The sequence below is a fragment of the Corylus avellana genome, chromosome ca1, assembly GCF_901000735.1.
Source record: "Corylus avellana chromosome ca1, CavTom2PMs-1.0".
Taxonomy (NCBI): domain Eukaryota; kingdom Viridiplantae; phylum Streptophyta; class Magnoliopsida; order Fagales; family Betulaceae; genus Corylus; species Corylus avellana.
The window spans coordinates 8,594,243-8,614,708 of NC_081541.1; the positions used below are offsets into that span (position 1 = coordinate 8,594,243).

Below are 20,466 nucleotides of genomic sequence, written 5' to 3' on the forward strand. Positions count from 1 at the left end.
TGATGATCCTCTTTCAGGCTCCATCTCCATACATGAACAAATTAATCTTTTTTTTTAGAAATGAATGTAATGTACTCATTGCAGATCCCAGCCCCGACATATATAACGCGTAAAATGTTAACGGAGTGCCTAATTTGACAAGTGATAGTAGTATGAAATGTTCAGACGTCACTTTTTAAAGTTTAGAGACGTAAATAAAAATGTATACCATCTCCAATGGATCTCCGAAACGGTTCCGCTTGTCCATGCTTTGCCTATTTTTGAACTTACTGTGTAGTGTAAGCTACCAAAAAAGGTGCAATATTTCAGAATGCTTCCAGAAAGCAGAAGTCGTTTATGGCATGGATGAAAACGGCAGTCGTTTATGGCATGGACATCCAGCAAATACATCTTGCTAGTGATGCCAATAAATAATAATCATCAACTCGAGCGAACCCTCCAGCTTTGGGTTCCACCATACCCTGACGGCCTGACCCACAACCTCTGGTTGAAAGCTAATGCTGCTGACAACTATTGAAATGCTCGGCCCCTTAGCAAGAAAACCAAAAATCCCATCCTACCCATTAGGTTATCTTCCACCGAAAGTTATTGTAACCCATGAATCCCCCAAAGGAATTTCAAACACCAATCAATATTTCCTCCAGAAATCACCACAAAAATCGAATCCAAAAAATAATTATTTGACAAAATCACCACAAAATTCGTCACTCTCACTCTCAGACCCATGAATGAAGCCTCTGCAATCGGCGGTGGAGTTGTGTGGGGACGGAGCGGAGTTCTTGAGAGAGCGAAACTTTTATCCTGTGTTTTCATGATTACTTGTTTTTGGTGTTCCAAGCTTACGTGGCTCACTGCAATTGGAGGGCACAAAATACATGTGTTGTGCCACAAAGCAGATGAGGACCTTAATCCTAAGGCAGTCCCGGGAAAAAAAATGACGCTCCAGCTCCTTCAAGCCACTCCACACTCTCTAAGCTTGCCCAATTCGCACATTTTACCATTGGATGGCTTCCAGCCATGCTCAAGCATGGCTGAGCTCAAGCAATATCACTCCCAGCTCATCTGGCTTGGCCTCTCAGCCGACAACGACTCCATGGGCCGAGTCATCAAGTTCTGTGAGATATCCAGAAATGGTGATATGGGTTATGCTCTCCACGTCTTTGATACAATTCCCCACCCAGATGCATTCATTTACAACACCGTAATGGATGTTGCAAGGCTCTGTTGTGCCCAATAGATATACCTTCCCTTCTGTTATAAGAGCTTGTAGCAACGATAATGCTATTGAAGAAGGGAAACAAGTTCATGCCCATGTTGTGAAATTCGGGTTTGAAGCAATGGGTTTTCTCATAACAATTTGATTTATATGTATGTGAATTTTCAGTCCTTGGACAAAGCAAGGAGGGTCTTTGATAAGATGCTTGTGCGGAATGTCGGATATGTCCAGAGCAATTGTTTTCATGAGGCGTTTGCTTTGTTTGATAGGATGCGTGGGGAAAAAGTCATGTTGGATAAGTTTGTGGCGGCTAGTATGTTATCTGCTTGTACAGGGTTAGGAGCTTTAGAGCAAGGGAAGTGGATACATTGGGTGCTCTCCTTGGAGCTTGTAAAATCCACGGAGACATTGAGTTGGGAGAGTAAATAAGGAGGAGAGTAATTGAACTAGAGCCTAACAACAGCGGGTGCTATGTGTTATTAGATAATTTATATGCCAAGGCTGGTAGATGGGAAGATGTGGCTAATGTGAGGAAACTAATGAATGACAGGGGGTGAAGAAGGCGCCTGGTTTTTCTATGATTGAATTGGAGGGTGTCCTCAATGAATTCATTGCAGGTGGAAGGGCTCATCCCCAGGCTGCAGAGATTTATGCCAAAGTTGATGAGATGTTAGAACACATAAAATCTATTGGCTATGTACCTGACAGTGATAGAGTAGTGCATTATGATCTAGATGAGGAGGAAGAGGAGGAGCAAAAGGAAAACTCCTTGTTCTACCACAGTGAAAAACTAGCAATTGCCTTTGGCCTGTTGAAAGTCAAACAAGGACAAACTCTTCGTATCTCAAAGAACCTGCGAGTCTGTAAAGATTGTCACCATGCAACTAAGCTCATCTCAAAGGCTTATGATTGTGAAATCATTGTCAGGACAAAAATCGCTTCCACCATTTTAGAATGGGAGAGTGTTCTTGTAAAGATTACTGGTAACCGGTGTCAATATGATCAATTAATTATATGTACCTGAACAAAAATCATGTTGGAATGTTTTTGTTCCATTTCTCATACCAAACATCACATGACATGGCACTTCCTTTCGGATCCAGATTTCCAGATTACTAGTAATTTGGAAAGAAAATGTAAAAAAATCTTTATGGGTTCGCATGCCCTAACAAGTGGCGGACTGTTTGAGACCGGATCGGACAAATGGGTCATATGGCAAATGGGCCCATAAAATTTTTAACGACAAAATTGTTGAAATATCCATCCCTTCCAAAAACACCATCTAGGGGTGTTCAAACGGTTATAACCGGCTATTATTGGCTATCATCGCTAACCACAACCGCCTTGGGCGGTTAGCGGTTGTAGTTATAACCGGCTTTTAGTGATTATTCAATCCAATAACTAGCGGTTATAATCGTTTTTTTTTTTAAATGAGCTTTTGGGCTTTTTAAGTGTTTTGGGCATTTAATTTGCTTATTTTTTAGGCTTATTTTAAGGGTTTAAGGCCAAAATGTTCTAAAAAAGATGGGAAAAAAAATTCTGTTTTTTGGGTTTCATCTTATTCTCCCTCCAAAACATGCCGTTTTGGAGAATAATATATATATATATTATTCTCCCTCCTAATATATATATATATAAAGGCGGTTAGCGGTTATAACCGTCTTACCCTACCCCTAAAACCATTGAATAGAGATTTTCAGTTGCCTCAAGCGTCAGACATCTGACTTTTTTTTTTTTTTTAATTTGTTTTTTAAATTGAAGAAAAAAGATATTAAAGGAGAATCTAAATTTGAGGTATTAGTACTAAATTTGAAGTATTAACACCAAATTTAGGATGATAAAATCACTTTTAGGTGATACCATCTCTAAAGGGTTAACCTTCTACCCCTATGTTTTAGTTTTAAATTCAAAAATAAGTTTTAAGACATTAAAAACTAAATATTAACTCATTAAAATTTAATAAAAACAAAAAAACAAAAAACAAAAACAAAATTTTTATTATTATTATTATTTTAATATTTGTCCTACGCTAGGCTGCCAAAATAGCAGGACTCAAAACCATTAACCACAACCACCTAACGGTTTTTAATAATCAACCATCAAAGCGATTAGCGATTATAAGCGGCGATTATAACCGACCCGCTTGAACACCCCTACCTGCATCTATCCGATTGGATTGGTACAACTTTGTGAAGGACTGGGTCATCGAGTCAATCCTTCTTTGTTTTTGGGGTTCGGAGACCCACTGAGTCAACTTGGTGGGTTTCTCTATTGTGTATGATTTTTTGAGGGGTTCTTGGAAGAAATGTAAAATAAAAAGTCAGAGCCAAAGACCCACCCTCGCTTAAAGGAGCGTGGGAAACACGACCGTCAGAGACCTTCTACTTCAGTACTTCGCCACCTAAGGCGCGTAGATTTTGTTTTTCTAAATTCATTAATTTTAATAAAATAAAAATGTTAAATTTTGGTTCGAGTAAAAACCCTAAAACGCGGGCGGGTCGAGTTAGAACCTTGCTCACCCACTCGCGAGTCGCGACTCGCACGATTCCGAAACCCATCCCACCTCGTTCTTCTTCCTTTCGCCCAAATTTCTTCTCTGATTTTTCTCCAAAAATTTTCTGTTTCCTCTAAGCATTGATTGCCGACTACTGATTCGGCGCTCGTTTTTCCGATTCCCCACCCTTTTGCGGGTATGCAGTATCGGACGATCTTACAATTCAGAGGTTAAAGAAAAAATTATTTTTATTTTATATGAATATATTTGAGTCTTAAATGGAATCAGTTTTTTTTTTTTTTTCATTATCATTCAGAGAAATTTCTTTGGTGTTAGCTTAGTCTGTTATGGATAACATTGTCTTTGTGAGATTTCTAATCATAGCTTTTATTTGCTTCTTGATAATGTCATTTGAGGATGCTTAGAAAGCAATGATGAGTACAATGTTGTTGGGTACAATGTTGCTGGTCTCTCTCTACTTTGGTGTCAGTTTTCTACTGCTACCCTGCATAGTTTCTTTGTTAGTTTCATAGCTTGGTTTTTGTGGGATTGCTTGGTGTTTATCTCTGAGTTTTGATGTGTTCCATTGATTTCTTAATAGGGGTAAAGTAGCAAACCAATTATAGTTGCTCATATAGATTCCCTTAAATCTCAAAGAGGAACTTTTCTCCAAAGTTACATATGTCTAAGTTGCTTATTGGGCATGTCCTTTTTCTGGCTCTCTCAAAGATTTATTTAAAAAAAAAAAGGTCTTCTGGGTCTCTCTCTATACCTATAACAATTGGCGTGTCTGAAAAACTGAATGTATATAGTTTACCAAAATTCATGATTTGATAAACCTGTGAAATTGGTCAGGACACCCAAGCATACTTTCTCAAACAGCAAATAGTGCGATTGTATTTTGCTGATCACAATGTAAGAAGTCTTTGTGTGCTTGTTGCATCACCTTTAAACAAATTTCTACCTATAGATTGTGTAATATGGTGTGGGCTGATTCATCGTCATAAAAAAAATAATAATAATAATAAAAAAAAGAATAGTGTGATCTGTTAAACTTATGAATAACTTTTTAGTCTCAAGTGTTTGGGTTAATTATGTCTTCGCCATAGCTCTTATCTCTTTAGAGTTGTTCATCTAAGTTGATTTCGTCAATCTTATTTGCTGTATGTTGTTTTACAACAATTTATTCTTTTTTAAATTATTATTGTTAACCCCATTGACCTTAAAATCAGTTCATTTTAGGTTGAAGGTCTCATTCTAGAAACCTGAGGAAGTAACTCCGAGCAAGCAGGGTTATCTGTTTTTTCAAGTGGGCATGCAGCTGACACTTTCTGCTGTTAGAGAGTTTTTGGCACATGGGACTGCCAATGTATGTAGTTTAACTGGCATTCCTAATTCCTCCATGAAAAAATTTCAACACCTAACAATTGGGAAGAGAAAAAAATCTTAAATGCTCATTCAAATCAAATTCTGTAAAAATTGATATATGAGGACTCAAGAATTTTCTCTTTAAGTTGAAAAATATAATTAAGGTTAGATCCCATGCAAACTTTTAAGAATTTTGAATGGTATCTAGACCTTATTTTGATCCCAGTCCAGACCGAGTTTGATACATGGACAATAATGTTTGTATTTCTTTGACAGAAGTTTCCATTCTGAGTGCCTTGTTTTGATAGATTTCATTTGACCAGTTAAATGAAATTCTATGTCAACAGCTATCTCTTGTAGTAAAGCTTGTGAAAGAGATGTCATGTCAGTTTTATCTGTCTTTTCTGCCTCCCTCCTTTTGATGCTTCTTTGTGCTTACCTCTCCTATTGTTGTTGGATCATTTCAAGCCATTCTCTTATCGATGACCTATATGACTGCTCTTACATCAACACAAATGACCTCGAGTACAATCTTGCTTTTCATGCTCTTTTCATGGATCTTTTCCCCACTTTTTGTTGTATTGATATTAGTTCCTTGATTGTGTAACTCATGCTGTTGTAGTTAAGAAAATCATGTTTGCTAGTGCCTTTGCCTGCACTTGTGAAATATGGAAGGCTTTTGAATTGTGGAAATACACTAGGTGTTGGTATATCTTATACTGTAGCTGTTGGTATATCTTTCCTGACATTTTTTTTTTTTTTTTTGTGCCTATTGCAGCAGACTAATCAGATACAGATAACAATGGCCCGAGTACAAGTTTTTGAATGATTGAATTCATGGCCCGTTCCTGTGGAATTGTTGACCCTGGATGGGAGCATGGCATTGCTCAAGATGAGAAGAAGAAGAAGGTTAAATGCAATTACTGTGGGAAAGTAGTTAGTGGGGGAATATACAGGTTAAAACAACATTTAGCTCGACTTTCTGGGGAAGTAACTTATTGTGAGAAGGCTCCAGAAGAAGTATGCCTGAGAATGAAAGAAAATTTGGAAGAATGTCGTTCCAATAAAAAAGCAAGACAGTCTGAAGACTTGGGACAAGTGAATTTAAATTTCCATGCCAACAATGATGAAGAGGAAGTGCATGTTGGGTATAGAAGCAAAGGAAAGCAATTGATGGTTGATAGAAATCTGTCTAGTGATACAAATTTGGCTGCAAACTTGACTCCTCTTCGCTCACTGGGGTATGTTGACCCTGGGTGGGAACATGGTGTTGCTCAGGATGAGAGGAAGAAGAAGGTAAAATGCAATTATTGTGAGAAAATAGTTAGTGGAGGTATTAATCGGTTCAAACAACATCTGGCTAGAATTCCTGGAGAAGTAGCACCTTGTAAACATGCTCCTGAGGAAGTTTATCTCACAATCAAAGAGAATATGAAATGGCATCGTACTGGTAGAAGACACAGACAACCAGATACTAGTGAATTATCGGCCTTCTTTATGCTGGCAGACAATGAAAATGAAGAGGTTGAAAAAGAAGAGGTTGCTCTGCATCATAGCCTGGTTGATGGTGATAGAAGATTGAGCAAAGATTTGAGAAAGGCAGTCAAGGGGATGTCTCCTACTAGTGGTTCTGAACCGTCATTTAAAAGATCAAGATTGGATTCTCTTTTTCTGAAAACCCCAAAGACTCATACACCACAATCTTACAAACAAGTAAAAGTAAATACAGGGTCCAATAAAAAATCTGGCGATGAAGTTTTCTCTGCAATTTGCAAATTTTTTTACTATGCAGGAGTTCCTTCAGAAGCAGCAGATTCCATATATTTCCATAAGATGCTGGAGTTGGTTGGTCAATATGGTCAGGGTTTGGCATGCCCTCGGAACCAACTGATATCTGATCAGTCTCTGCAGGAGGAAATTGCAACAATTAAAAACTACTACCTAGTTGATTATAAGGCCTCCTGGGCAATCACTGGTTGTTCTATACTGGCAGACAGTTGGAGAGATATGCAGGGTAGGACTTTAATTAACTTTTTGGTTTCTTGCCCCCATAGTGTTTATTTCGTTACTTCAGTTGATGCCACTGATGTAGTAGAAGATGCTTCTAATTTGTTTAAGCTACTGGACAAAGTGGTGGAAGAGATTGGTGAGGAAAATGTGGTGCAGGTATTTTGTTTTATTCCAATTTTCAAGTAGTTCCTTGCCTGAAATAATCTTCTGCTAGCACTAAATTTGCTTTCTTCCTCCTGCCTCTTGTTAGGTGATCACTGAGGATACTCCCAGTTATAAAGCTGCAGGGAAGATGCTCGAAGAGAAGAGAAGGAAGTTATTCTGGACTCCATGTGCCACCTATTGTATTGATCGGATGCTTCAAGATTTTTTGAAGATAAGATGTGTAGGAGAATGCATGGAGAAGGGGCAACAAATTACGAAGGTCATTTACAACCAAATTTGGTTGTTAAATCTTATGAAGAGTGAATTCACTGGAGGAGAACTTCTGAGGCCAGCCATTACTCGGTCCGTCTCCAACTTTGCTACTTTGCAAAGCTTGCAGGAGCACAAGGTTGGTCTGAGAAAAATGTTTCTATCAAACAAATGGATTTCATCTCAGTTCTCCAAATCAGGCCTGGGAAAAGAGGTCGAAAATGTCGTTTTAAATGCTACGTTCTGGAAGAAGGTGCAGTATGTTTTAAAATCAGTGGAGCCAATATTACAAGTGCTTCAAAAGGTTGATAATGGTGAAAGCTTGTCGATGTCATCTATATATAATGACATGTACAGAGCAAAGCTTGCTATCAAGTCCATCCATGGTGATGATGTACGTAAATATGGACCATTCTGGAGTGCGATAGACCGCCACTGGAGTTCATTGTTTTACCATCCCCTATATATGGCTGCTTACTTCTTAAATCCATCGTACAGATATCACTCTGATTTTATGGCGGTAGGGGAAACAATGACTATTGATTGATTACATATACATATGGGGTTTCTTTCCTAACTAAATATTTGTTTTATATGGATGTAGCATTCAGAGGTGATGCGTGGACTTAATGAATGCATAACCCGGCTGGAGCCAGACAATATGAGAAGGATTTCCGCATCTATGCAGGCAACGATTTCCTTACCGAGCTTACCATTTGCTGTGTCCTAAATATTTTGTGTCTAAAACTTTACCATATGAATTTCGCAGATTTCTGATTATACTTCCGCAAAAGCTGATTTTGGTACTGAATTGGCAATCAGTACAAGAACAGAGCTTGATCCAGGTGATAGCATTAAACTGCGTTGTTACTCATTTGAGAATTTTATATATAGGTGCATGCACTCATGTGGAGTATGTGGATATGGTACTTCTATTGCATCATATAATCTTGAAGTGACAGTGATTTTTTTCCCTACTAGCTGCTTGGTGGCAACAACATGGGATAAGTTGCTTAGAGCTGCAACGAATAGCTGTACGCATATTAAGTCAGACATGCTCATCCTTTGGGTGCGAACACAAATGGAGCATATTTGATCAGATATACAGCCAAAGGCACAATCGTTTAGCGCAGAAAAGATTAGATGACCTTATCTATGTTCACTACAACTTGCGGCTTAGAGAACGCCAATCAAGGGAAAGGGTCAACGAATTCTCTCCAGACAATGTACTCGTAGAATGGTTACTAGATGACTGGATTGTAGAAGCGGAGAAACAAGCCTTGCAAGAAAATGAGGTATTCAAACTCACATTTTTTCACGTGTAAAGGGTTGTGGGAATTGGGTTGCACATGTTGGTTGATTTGGCCAACTAAAGGTGCTTGTTATGTGCAAGGATGCACTATGTTGCATATCATTTTAACTTGTAGGGTGCTTTCAATCCACTACATTTATTAATCCAATGATATTCAATTACAAAATCTTTTTCCTATGAGCTGAAGGATGATTCTGATGAGGGCATGGTACAAAGAATGTGTGACATGAAGCTGATTTTCTCATATTTAAAAGCTTCACCTCCATGCTTATCAAAGGAAATAATGCTACTCTTTTGAAAATGAATAAGTTCTAGTTTTACTTGGGCAAATTTGACTGACAACTTCTCATTGTTCTTTTGTAGGAAATCCTTTATAATGGAACGAAGCAGCTTGATGCTTATGAGAATGATTTGGTTGATTATCAAGATGGAACTGCAGAGGCTAGAAAGGGATGCCTTGAGCTGGCCAATATGGCCGATATAAAACCCTTGGATGTTAATCCTGCAAATTCCGGCGCTGCCACTGATGATGATGATGCTGCTGACATAGATTTTCTTGATGATGATTTGAGTGATTAGTCGACTCTTATGGTTCAACTAACTCGGAAAGAAGTAATGTATCTACATGATGCTGTTACAGTAATTAGATTAAAGATGATGAGAAGTTCACTTTGTAGATTTGCCAGGCAGCTTCTCTCTTTGTAATCCAAACAATCAATATAAAGATGCCTCTTTTACACTAAAGCATGTGTCCTCCTCCTCCTCCTCCTCCTCTTGTTTTACTTCTCTCTTTCAATTATTATGTGTTCTCCTTTATATAAAAGTTATTTTATGCACATTTTTGGTACCTATCTCGTGCAGCCTGAATTGCCACACTTCTGATAATCTATGACAATTTTGTGAAATCTCTTGGATAATTACTGTTCCTATCAAGGAGCTTGATTACTCTCAGTTTATGTGACAAAAGGGATGAGTTATGTTCTAGAAAAATGTCTTCAATAAGTAGCTCAATCGGCTGGGGACCATGCCTCATAAAACGGAGATCACTAGTTCGAATTCCCTTCTCCTTCTCCTTGTGATGTCAAAAAAATAAAATAAAATAAAATAAATAAAAAACTAAGTATAATACACCTAATTAATGTGAGACTTAATTTTCCGAAGTGTCTTAAATTATAAGACTCAATTTGGCGTTATGCTTTACCGTTGAGTTAATTCGGTCTTTGTTTAAGCAGACAAAACTAAACTAAAATAAAACTTTTGGGGGGAGTAAAGAGTTAATTTTCAATTTTGGATGAATTAATTCGGGTCAGACTGCCCTAGACTTTGATGTGGGCTCCTCAGTTGGGCCCTTCTATCTCTGTGGGCTCTGATAGGCCTTTATCAATTTCATAATGACTCTACAAGTCCAAAACCCTAATAACGCAGAACCTCTCTCCTTCTCTCTCTCTCTCTCTCTGTCTCTCTCCCCCTCCCTCCCTCTCTCTTTCTTTCTCGCTGTGCTCGGTGCCTACCACAGGTACCGTTACCTAGTTTCGGTCCTCTTTCTTTCTCCAATTCTTTGATTTGATTCTTGTGTTTATCTTCTTTAGTGATCGTTTTTCTAATTCTCCGTTTGGTTTCTGAGAAAACGTTGCAAAACGAAGCACTTAAAGTTTCAAACTTTTGCTTTAATTAAGCTTAGTACAACGTTTTTAGCAAATCCCAGTTGGGTTAACAACCAACTGGGATAAACGAAGCACTCATTGTTTGCTTAACAACCAATCGGAAGGTGATAACTGATTGGGGCTCAGCTGGTTTTTATTTATTTTGCTTTGGCATCTTTTCATGTTGATGGTATATATGCAAGCTTGAGTTTGATTATGTTTTTCTAATTTGATTTGATTTTTTTTTTTTTTTTTTTGTAAAGAGAATGCCTGAGAACAAGCCAGTGATTGGCCTTTCATGGGAACCGAAGGTGCCGAATTTGTCATCAGGAACCCATAATGGGTCTGATAGCAAATCTCAAGATCAACCTGAAACTAGTGCACTTTGGAAACCCAATTCCGAGCTTGTTGATGGGCTTTTTGTCCCACCGAATGACCCAAAAAAGTTAAACAAATTGATGAGAACGCAACTCAAAGATACTACTGGGAAGAGTTGGTATGTCTGTGTTTCAGCAACATTTTATTTTAGCTTTTGTTATTATATTTTCTTTTCACATGATTGGTTGCTGAGAAAATAGAGGAAAGACTTGAATTTCGTGAACTTTGCTGTTTTTTGTTTCAAACGAGTTAATGAATTTGGTTATTTGGGTTTCAACTAGCAAAATTCTTTCATCTGGAAGTATTTGTTTTTCTTCCTCCCTCACATTTCTTGGCAACCATTCAAGGTTAAATAATGATTGGATTCTGATTTTTTTTTTCCTTATTGTTTGTTGTAAAATGTACATAGGTTTGACATGCCTGCAAAAACCATCACTCCAGAGGTCGAAAAAGATCTGCGGTTACTGAAGGTACGGTGTCGTTGAGGAGTTGTTTGTAGATTAAGTCATTTTATATATCTAAACCACTATGCCTAAATAGATGAACCTATGCATACATATACTTATGCATGTAGAATTAATTAAGAGCTTATTCTGATTGCCTGAATATACTTGCAGTGATTTATGGGTTATCAAGATAATAGGGATAGTGGACACACCCTTACGGAATGTGATGGGTAATCCACGTGCTAGGAGTGATTAGAATTTGTAGCTTAGGCAGATCATTATACTCTAATTTCTTTTAAAAGAACTTGCCGTCTGGACTTCTGAATTTATGCTTGTGTTGACCATTGCAGTTGCGAAGTGCCATGGATCCTAAGAGGCACTACAAGAAGGGTGATTCAAAATCAAAAACGCTGCCCAAGTATTTCCAGGTAAGTCTATTTGTAATCTCTGGACTAATTGTGTGGTGTGTGACATGTTGGAGTAGTGTAAGTATGATTTGAGTGTCTTCTCCTCTTGGTGGTGTATATTTTGTTATTGCTTGGCTAGTTCTTATAACATTTGGTTTTTCAACCATTAGGTGGGCACAGTGGTAGAGCCAGCATCAGAATTCTTCACAGGTAGACTAACAAAGAAGGAGAGAAAGGCAACGCTTGCAGATGAGTTGCTATCTGATCATACCCTTGCTCAGTACAGGTAAGATATGAAGCAGTCTTGTTTTTGGTTTAAAAGCCATATCACAGCATGGTGTGTGGTGATTGAAAAGTAAAACATATCAATCTACATTATGCGGTTTGATCTTATCTTTCGTAGAAATGTGTTTTTTTGCCTAGGAAGTGTGCTTTGGCTTTGCGATTTCACAGGCCAAACATGTGTTTTTAAGCAATTTGTGGAAAGTTGTCCATTTTGGAACAAAAATGACGGTTTGAAAACATTGAAAAATCCACGACTATGTTTGTTTGTGTTTTTATTTTCTGTTCAAACAAAAAAACACCCCTCTAAATCACATTATCAAACCACAAGCAAGGACAATTTGAAAGGCCGAACTGCATGCCAAACACTTAACTGCATTTATGAAAATCATATTTTCATTAACTCTGTATTGAAATCACTGTTTTTTTTTCAAATCACACGTCTTGAAATTACTGAACCAAACGGACACAATCTTGGTAGCTATGCTTTTTACTTCTAGAAATTATTCCCAGCAGAAACTTGGTCAGAACTCACTACAGTTTGCCAAATTGGAATTTATTTGAATATTTCGAATGCTGGTGTAATGCAAAGAGCACAGTTAATTTTAACAATCCTCGATTGTATTCGATTAACATTTTTGAATAGCGAGAATATCTCTCTATGAAATGAGTGTTCTTAAATTTGGAAACCTTTTGCAGGAAGCGCAAGGTTCGAGAGATTGAAGAAAAAAATCGACCAGCTGGGAATGATAAGTGGAAGAGAAAGGCTGGACAGTCACGGAAGCGTGGAAAGCAAAGAAGGCACTGATAGACATATCTTCACTATTTTTTTTATCAGATTTTTCTGCATCATATTGGTAAGATTATTACTGCCAATGCTAAGTTAACCAGAGAAAGATGTAACAAAAATGAGATATTTGTATCAAAAGATGCATGAGAAACAGAATTCGTTGATCTGATCATGGCTATATTTTCATGTGCTGTAGTACAATGATTTTGGCTCTTACTGTAGTTTGTATCTAGACAAGCCAATATATGGATGATTTATTTCTTTTCTCATGCCAGTCTCCGGAGAAAACAAATGCACATGGAATGTGGTAACATTCTCCGTAACTGGCCCTCCAAGGAGAGGAGAAAGGTCACACACTAGCTGAGAGAAAAAAAAAAAAAAAAAAAAAAAGGAGAATTACAAGAATAAAAGCCATAAGAACCGAGTTGCAGCACATTTAGCCACCAAATGAGCATGAAAATATTAGCTTGTCTATAAACTTTTGCTGCTTCACATGCTAGAATCCGTGAGAGATGCTGAAGAGTGTCCCTGGTAATAGGTTCAATCTGCCAATCATTAATCAGATTTGGCTTTTTTAAAAGCCAATGATGGCAATGAGAGAATCACCTTCCAGAATAAAAATGTCAGCTTCCAGTGATATAGCCAATTTGGTGGCTAATAAAGCTGAATCTGAGTCATCCCAAGCTTGTTTGTGAGAATTCACAGTATGCCTCAATACCTTTATAAAATTGAGTGCACTACTTGGTTCCTATAAAATCAGATTTGATCCATGGCTGCAGAAGTAAATATCTAAAAATTTTGAGGCATCTACTATCAAACACTTCCAACATTTAAAGGCCAATTGGATAGCCTCCAAATAATCCTGGCAAATATCACATCCCAATAAAATATGATTTTAGAATTGCAAAAGGGACAAAACCATACTTCAGAATTAGTAGGAGCATAAAATATGGCAATATTCTCTCTGGTTGGGAGGATATCCCAACCTACTTTCCAAAGAAAATGCTTTAATCGATATTGGAGTTTAAAACCCCATAAATTCTTCTATTCCACACCTAACAGAGGACCATGATAATATTGAGCTTTTTTTTTTTTTTTTTTTTTTTTTTGAATGTGATTGATAGACTGATAGTATTGGAGTCAGAGCACCCTCAAATTATCTAAATTCCAGCTTCTATCATTATGATTAATCAAATGGGAAGATAATTAATTTGAGGGTTAGCTGTAGGTTTAAAACCTGACAGTGATGGGATCCATGATCAAACCAGATATTAATGGAAACACCAGTGTCAACCACAAAACAAGAAAAGAAAATTCATTTCTAGTCCATCAAGTTTGACCCTTTAACAAATATTTCATTAACTTTTAGAAAGTACCCCTACATGACTAATAACTCCCTCTACAAATTCTTTTATTTTTATCACAACGTCATTATGAAATTACAAATGTAAGTCTTTGGGCATGGTCAGCTACTCAAAGCTAGCCCCTTTTTTTTTTTATTTCTTTTATTCTTATTTTTTAAAATATTTTTAAATAAACTTTTGTTTTTATTTTTAAAATAAAAAATTATAAGATTACAATGACCCCGCCAAAAAAATGGTTGAAATTTTTTCAGAGGAAATTACTTATACAGGAGTGCACAGGAAGTAATTTGTCATTTTTCCCAAAAAAAAAAAAAAAAAAAACCTAGAGAAGCTATGTGTATGTGTCAAAGGGTCAAAACCCATGAACTGATTTAACAATTTTTTTTTTTTTTTTCCCATAAAGGAACATACAAATAATATACAATTTATTAGACAGAAAAAAATGGCTGCAAATTGTTCAGAGGAAATTAAGGAACAAACAAATACTATACAATTTATTAGACTGAAAATTTGATAGCATGCGGTGTGCCTTTTGATAGTGCAAGGTACAAGCAAAACCCCTCGTTTTAACATTTCCATTAATTAATCATAATAACTTCAATGCATTATTCGCTTTCAGCTTTGGTTCATGGTAGAGGTTCTTGCGAATCTCCCAAACGAGACAAATGGAGATATGCATCAGTCCCTGCATAAACACACCGCAATTCTAGAGATATGTTAGAAAGTCTCCTGTGGATGAAGCCATAAGAAAGAAAAAACACTTGAGACAGCAAAATGATGATCAAATAAATAGTCCAATAAAAATATGATTTATCATTATATACACCATATAATGCAGAGCATTTAACAAACTTCATCCTAATATCCTCAACAGATGGACCAAGTACTTTTGCCACATTAGACAACAAGGGTTTCTATTTGCAGTGAATCTTTCAAGGTATAATTTCAATCTCACAGTGGATGGGGGAGATGATGACAAGTAAAATCTCTTACCTAATATGATTGTCCAGATGAAAAACACCCACACAGAAACATTGAGGTGCACCAAGCTAATTGAATATGAATTAAAATGGAGCTGATACAAAGTAAGATGCACCCATAATATTTTTCAAGTGCTGGTTTAACTAGCTCTGCATGGAAAAAAATGCTTGATGCGAAGTAGCCATGATTGTCTGGTAACGAGAATGAGTTCAAATTCTGCTATGTGATACTAAGCCCCAAGTGCTAATCCAATAGAGAACAAAGTATGAAATCATTCTGAATGCAACATATTTGGAGATCATTCAACTCACCATATCCTTCCATAGAGATAATTTGCAGATCTCCTCCGAAGTACCGAGCGTATAAGCGGCTTATTGGGAGGCCATATCCATATCCAGCCATTGTGACTGAATCAGCAGTACCAAGATCTGAATCCTCATCCAGTGGGTTTCTTGCAGTGCTGTAAAGATAAGTGAAAATTTTGGAGAGGCCACTTCTTGGTATACCACCCCCCTCATCTGAGACCTATTATGTCAGTCAAACGAACTTGTTAAGCATTGCTTCAGTTGAACTGGTTAATTGAAAGTGGGATTTCAAAGTTATCAGGAAAAAAAAGGTAAAAATGAAATGAATAGAGGAGGGGGATGCCAACCCAAAAACAAAAACAAAAAAAGAGGTTTTCCTTTTTGCCTTTTTTCTTCTCTTTTTTGCTTTTCCCTGTAAGTGGGATGTAAAAAATGATACCTTATCATCACCCAGACAATTTTACAACCACCGAAGATATCATGAATGTATGCAATACAACAATCAATACCTTGATAGTAACATCTTCTATCCCATCAGCAACTACTATTCTAATAGGAGGTGCAACTTTATCAGAGTCCACGAAACGCTCTTGGACAGCACGCAAGGAGTTCTTAACCAACTCAAATACCATAAGATGCAAGTGTGTTGGAACATAACTGTTTCAAAAGCAAACATACAATTATAGAACAAACGAGAAGGCAAGTACTCTAACCTTTAAAATCTCAGGTCAATGGATAAACAAAGGTCATATCAAGGGAAAGTTTCACAGGACCACAAGGAATGGGGAGCTGAAATTTTTACTTTTTTTTAGATATTATATTTTTATCCTATAATTGTTCTACAATGTTGACATAGTACCCCAAATCAACCATTGGATCGTTTTTCCATTTAAAAAAAAGATTAATCTAGGGGTTAGTTGGGAATGTTACATCAACATTGTTAGATGAATATTGAATAAAATTATAGTATCTAGCATTTCTCAAACAAAAAAGAATGAGAGAAAAAGATCGAGAATAGGAAAGGGACGAAAAATGCAGAAACATACAAATTAAACAAAACGTGAAAGGAACAAATTGAAACAAGCCATATCAAGATGACTTACGGGAATGTAAAACGGGGATCTCCGTAGATAGTAACATCAGGTGCACTGCCATACTCGCGCATGCAAATATAACGGGCATCTTCACTGGCATTTTGTGCTACCTCCAGTGGAGACATTTTCGTATGTATATAGCCCACACAGTGAGGAGGGGGATTAGGATTATGCAACTCCACGTGTTGCCCTGAGTTTAACTCAAAATTGAAGCACATAGAACATATTTAGAACTAATCCCAATAGTAATACAATTAATGTGACGAAAAAAGATGAAGAACTAGTAGAACAGTCCAATTAATAAAGCAGTCAAGTATAAAAGCAAGGCAAGAGGAAATTAGAACTAACCAATAAGCATGCGAATTCCTATCCTTGACATGTAAAATCGATCCAGAAACTGATGAATCTCATCAAGATCCTCGTCGACTATCGTCGAATCCATGCCTTTCTTCAACTGTTGAACCCCCAAAGCCATCATGGGGACAACATTGTTGTGTCTCACCTTAATTGCCTTAATCATTTGGGTAAATTCTTTCTCATCGCTCGAATTCTTGATCTCAGAAAAGGATCTAAGGTCACGGAAAGAATCCAAATACCAATCTCGAACCTAAGAGTTAAAAAGTTTACACAAAGTGAGTACCCCACTCAAAACCTCAAAATAAACCCCATCCAACAAATCACCCATCAACTCAAACCAACACCCTCTACCTCACACAAAATGATAAATAATCAGTAAAAAGAAACATTAGTATACTAATATTAGTATAGTATGAAGCTGCTAATACAAACAATTGGCAAGAAAGAAACAGCGACCCTCAGGTATCATCATTTTGTTAACAATTTCAAAGCACTTTTCCCTTTTAAAAGCAAAAACTGTATTGATCATAGCTTCTTCTTCTTCTTTTTTCTTTTTTTTCTATTCTATTCTATTGATCATAGCTTTTAAAAAGCAAGAAAGGTACATCCATATAATGCTAATGAAACAGAACAATATGTCCTCTGGTAGATTTCAACATTTCTATTTTAAATATGTCTACCAAATGTCATAGATCGTACACAAAAACCACGGCAAAGCAATTCCATGGAGGCCGTGCAGAGAAACAAAAAATCAACACACACACATCCCCCCCCGTTCTCCCTTTTTTGGAGCAAGTATACAATCAAAACCCAAACAACAGAAGGAATCTCCATTTCTATTACAATAATAAACAAAAATATCTAGAACCCAGCATGCAGAATCGGATTTCAAAAGGTCAAACAAATAGTACTCCAATAAATAAATGCTGACTGTCAACTTTTCCCAATCCTCTCTTGCTACAGTCACGCGCGCGCGCGCGCGCACACAGAGAATCATAATAACAATTAAAAAAAAAAAAACAAAACAAAACAAAACAAAAGTTATCTTATGAAACTTATATCATTTCCGGTTCCATACACGAAAATCACATATTTGAAGCGAGAAAATAAAATATCACACACAAAAACCGAAAACCCAGAACTCAAATTCGGAGAGGGAAGAAAGGAAATGAAAAAACCTTCAAAACGGCAGGTTTTTCGGATAGGCCATAAGGAAGGGTCTCAAGCTCGATGGCCCTCCTTGCAATCCTAATGGGGAGCTCCTTGTGAAGGAACTGAGCGGAGATTAGCAAATTCCTGTCGCCGGGCTCGGACCCAAACTCCATCATGTACCTCAAGCTCACCCCCGTTTGCTTCATACACCCCCATCGCTGCACGTCGTCGATCAAGCTCTTCGAGAAAGTCTCGCACAGTTTCTTAGCCGCCATGCCTCTCCCACACCACCCCAAAAGCGACTACCGCAACGAGATTCCAATAACGCCACCCACATGCAAGCCAAGCACACAATGCGAAACTTGCATAGAGATTACAGAAAGTCAGTCCCTCCAAACAACAACAAAAAAAAAAAAAAAAGTAAATAAAAAGGCTTTTCTCCTTTCGGTATTTTCCAGATAAAGAAAGCAAAATTTGTTTATGGAGAGGAAAAAACACAGCAGATGCCAGGTGGAGCAGGCAGGGTCAGAGAATTAACCAGGGTTACAATTTTAACCACACCCCCACGTATCAGTTATAGGCGGTCCTCCCTCTCTGTACAGGCGCCACGTGGGAGTTGCATGGGCTCACAGCCGCCTGTTTCGGTAATTGGCGCCCATCGGTTGAGTCCCGCCGTTTCTTTTTCTTCTTCTTCTTCTTCTTCTTTTTTTTTTTTTTTTTTTTTTTAACTTCACGGAAGACGCTCACCCAATTTGACAAAGTTTTTAAATTTTTAAATCTCTTAATTTAGTTTCTTTAATTTTTAATTACTCTCAATTTAAGCCCTCTGTCAAATTTAGAGTTTAAAAATATTAAAAAAAACTAAAATATCACTGATTTTTCTTTTTTTAATAAAAAAAAAGTTTTAGAATTAAGGATAAAATTAAAATTTTATAAGAAATTCAGGGATATAAACGTTATGTGATGTTTAACAGTCTAAATTGATTACAATTGAAAGTTCATGAGACTAAATTGAGAAATTTTGAAGTTTGAGAATTTTGTCAAATCGAGTAAAAGTTCAGGGGTCTAGAGTGAGATTTTTTTTTTAATGTCTCGCCTTGTCAGTGGCGGAGCCAGACAATTCACATTGAGGGTGCTGCTAAAATTTTTTTTTGGGTCCTAAAAATTTTTCACCCTAAAAATTTGGTAATTCACACAATATATACATCACAAAAAAATATCTTTAAAAGTTTATAAATATGTGTTCAAATTGATATATTAGAAATATAGCATATCGACACTATATCAAAAAGACAGAATTACAAAAAAAAAAAAAAAAGTGTCTAAAACTGCAATTTAAGGTTTCTTATAGAGATTTAAGTTTAGATGACGTTCATTGGGATTTGAAGTTTTGGCAGTAAAATCTAACGGTGTATTACTTTTTGAAATGTTATCTTCTTTCTTTTTGAAAAATGAATCAATAGTTTTAAACTTTGACAATTCATGAACTTAAAATTTTCAAGTTAAATCACGACCCTGTAAGAGACAATCATTAAACAACAAAATAAACAATCGGATATTAAAGTTTATTCAATCATTCAAATTAATAGTGAAATTAAATTGTTTATCTTACAGCTTTATTGACATATTAGGTAGCCTCCAAATAAGAATAGACACATCAGCTATTTCACCAAATAACAATATACACGAAAACACAGGATCAAAGGCACTTTCTCCATTTCAATCGGCAACAACCCCTTTCACATTCAATTGGTAGAACAAACCAAGCCAGCCCGAGAAGCACCCAAAAGCAATATCCAGGAACCCAATTCGATCTCCACCAAAGAAAACCCTTCCCTTGCTACACTTCACAAAGGTTTCCTCCAACAGCGCAAGACTTCAGCCAATTGCTCCAGCAACGCCTTCTTGTCTTCACCTCCATGGGCAGCCACAAAGGACTCTCATAGTCAGAAAGAACTGCATCCATTTTGATTTCTTGCTCTAAAGTTTTCTCTTGAAATTTCACTCTCTCACCAGTCCTAGAAGCTAATTTTTCTAATTTGCCTAGGAAAACAGCAAAAAAAATTTTTTTTGAAAAAGCTTTGGGGGTGCCGTGGCACCCCCAAAGCCTAACGTGGCTCCGCCACTGCGCCTTGTTAACGATGGGTCATGTGTTCTTTACTGTTTTCAAAAGTTAAAATTAATATTAATTTGTGATTAATTGATTATTAACATAAAAAAACAAAAAACAAAACTTATTTTTCAACGTCGTTTTAATAAAACGCACAATTGGTGTGTGGCTTCTTCAACCATATCCGTTGGAGAGCTGCTGCCATACGGTTGTGGCAGAAAACATGGGTTTTCTGCCCACCAATCACAACATGACACATCAACATTTTAAGAAAAATGCAAAAACTTAAAATGAGAACAAAACACCAAAACAAAAAAAATTGAGGACAAAAATGAGGAACCAC

General features: G+C 36.9%; 3 protein-coding genes and 1 pseudogene across 7 annotated transcripts; 3 read left to right on the plus strand and 1 right to left on the minus strand.

Moving 5' to 3' along the window:
- Positions 1–425: 425 nt before the first annotated feature.
- LOC132167372 (pentatricopeptide repeat-containing protein At1g08070, chloroplastic-like) lies at positions 426–2,235 on the plus strand (annotated as a pseudogene).
- A 1,507-nt stretch (positions 2,236–3,742) lies between these two features.
- LOC132168095 (uncharacterized) lies at positions 3,743–9,558 on the plus strand. Of its 4 annotated transcripts, none has more exons than XM_059579172.1 (8): positions 3,743–3,939; positions 4,943–5,079; positions 5,857–7,244; positions 7,339–8,022; positions 8,107–8,190; positions 8,272–8,347; positions 8,484–8,797; positions 9,178–9,558. In XM_059579172.1, exons 3-8 carry the CDS (start codon positions 5,904–5,906, stop codon positions 9,391–9,393), a joined length of 2,715 nt encoding a protein of 904 aa, XP_059435155.1. In that variant the 5' UTR covers positions 3,743–3,939; positions 4,943–5,079; positions 5,857–5,903; the 3' UTR covers positions 9,394–9,558. The 4 variants fall into 4 exon arrangements, with proteins under 4 accessions (XP_059435155.1, XP_059435153.1, XP_059435154.1 ...); XM_059579170.1 differs by having other exon boundaries at positions 4,953–5,079; XM_059579171.1 differs by lacking the exon at positions 4,943–5,079.
- Positions 9,559–10,240: 682 nt separating this feature from the next.
- On the plus strand, positions 10,241–12,946 carry LOC132190860 (rRNA-processing protein fcf2). The gene is made up of 6 exons (XM_059605896.1): positions 10,241–10,330; positions 10,721–10,953; positions 11,245–11,305; positions 11,632–11,709; positions 11,859–11,974; positions 12,670–12,946. The coding sequence occupies exons 2-6, from the start codon at positions 10,724–10,726 to the stop codon at positions 12,776–12,778; spliced, it is 594 nt and encodes a 197-aa protein (XP_059461879.1). The 5' UTR covers positions 10,241–10,330; positions 10,721–10,723; the 3' UTR covers positions 12,779–12,946.
- Positions 12,947–14,591: 1,645 nt separating this feature from the next.
- Positions 14,592–18,438, minus strand: LOC132183679 (pyruvate dehydrogenase (acetyl-transferring) kinase, mitochondrial). 2 transcript variants are annotated; one of them, XM_059597054.1, is made up of 6 exons: positions 18,040–18,438; positions 16,853–17,111; positions 16,514–16,694; positions 15,920–16,067; positions 15,417–15,630; positions 14,592–14,830 (listed from the first exon to the last, which is right to left on the minus strand). In XM_059597054.1, the coding sequence occupies exons 1-6, from the start codon at positions 18,286–18,288 to the stop codon at positions 14,751–14,753; spliced, it is 1,131 nt and encodes a 376-aa protein (XP_059453037.1). In that variant the 5' UTR covers positions 18,289–18,438; the 3' UTR covers positions 14,592–14,750. The 2 variants fall into 2 exon arrangements, with proteins under 2 accessions (XP_059453037.1, XP_059453045.1); XM_059597062.1 differs by having other exon boundaries at positions 14,592–14,809; positions 18,040–18,435.
- Between the last annotated feature and the right edge of the window lie 2,028 nt (positions 18,439–20,466).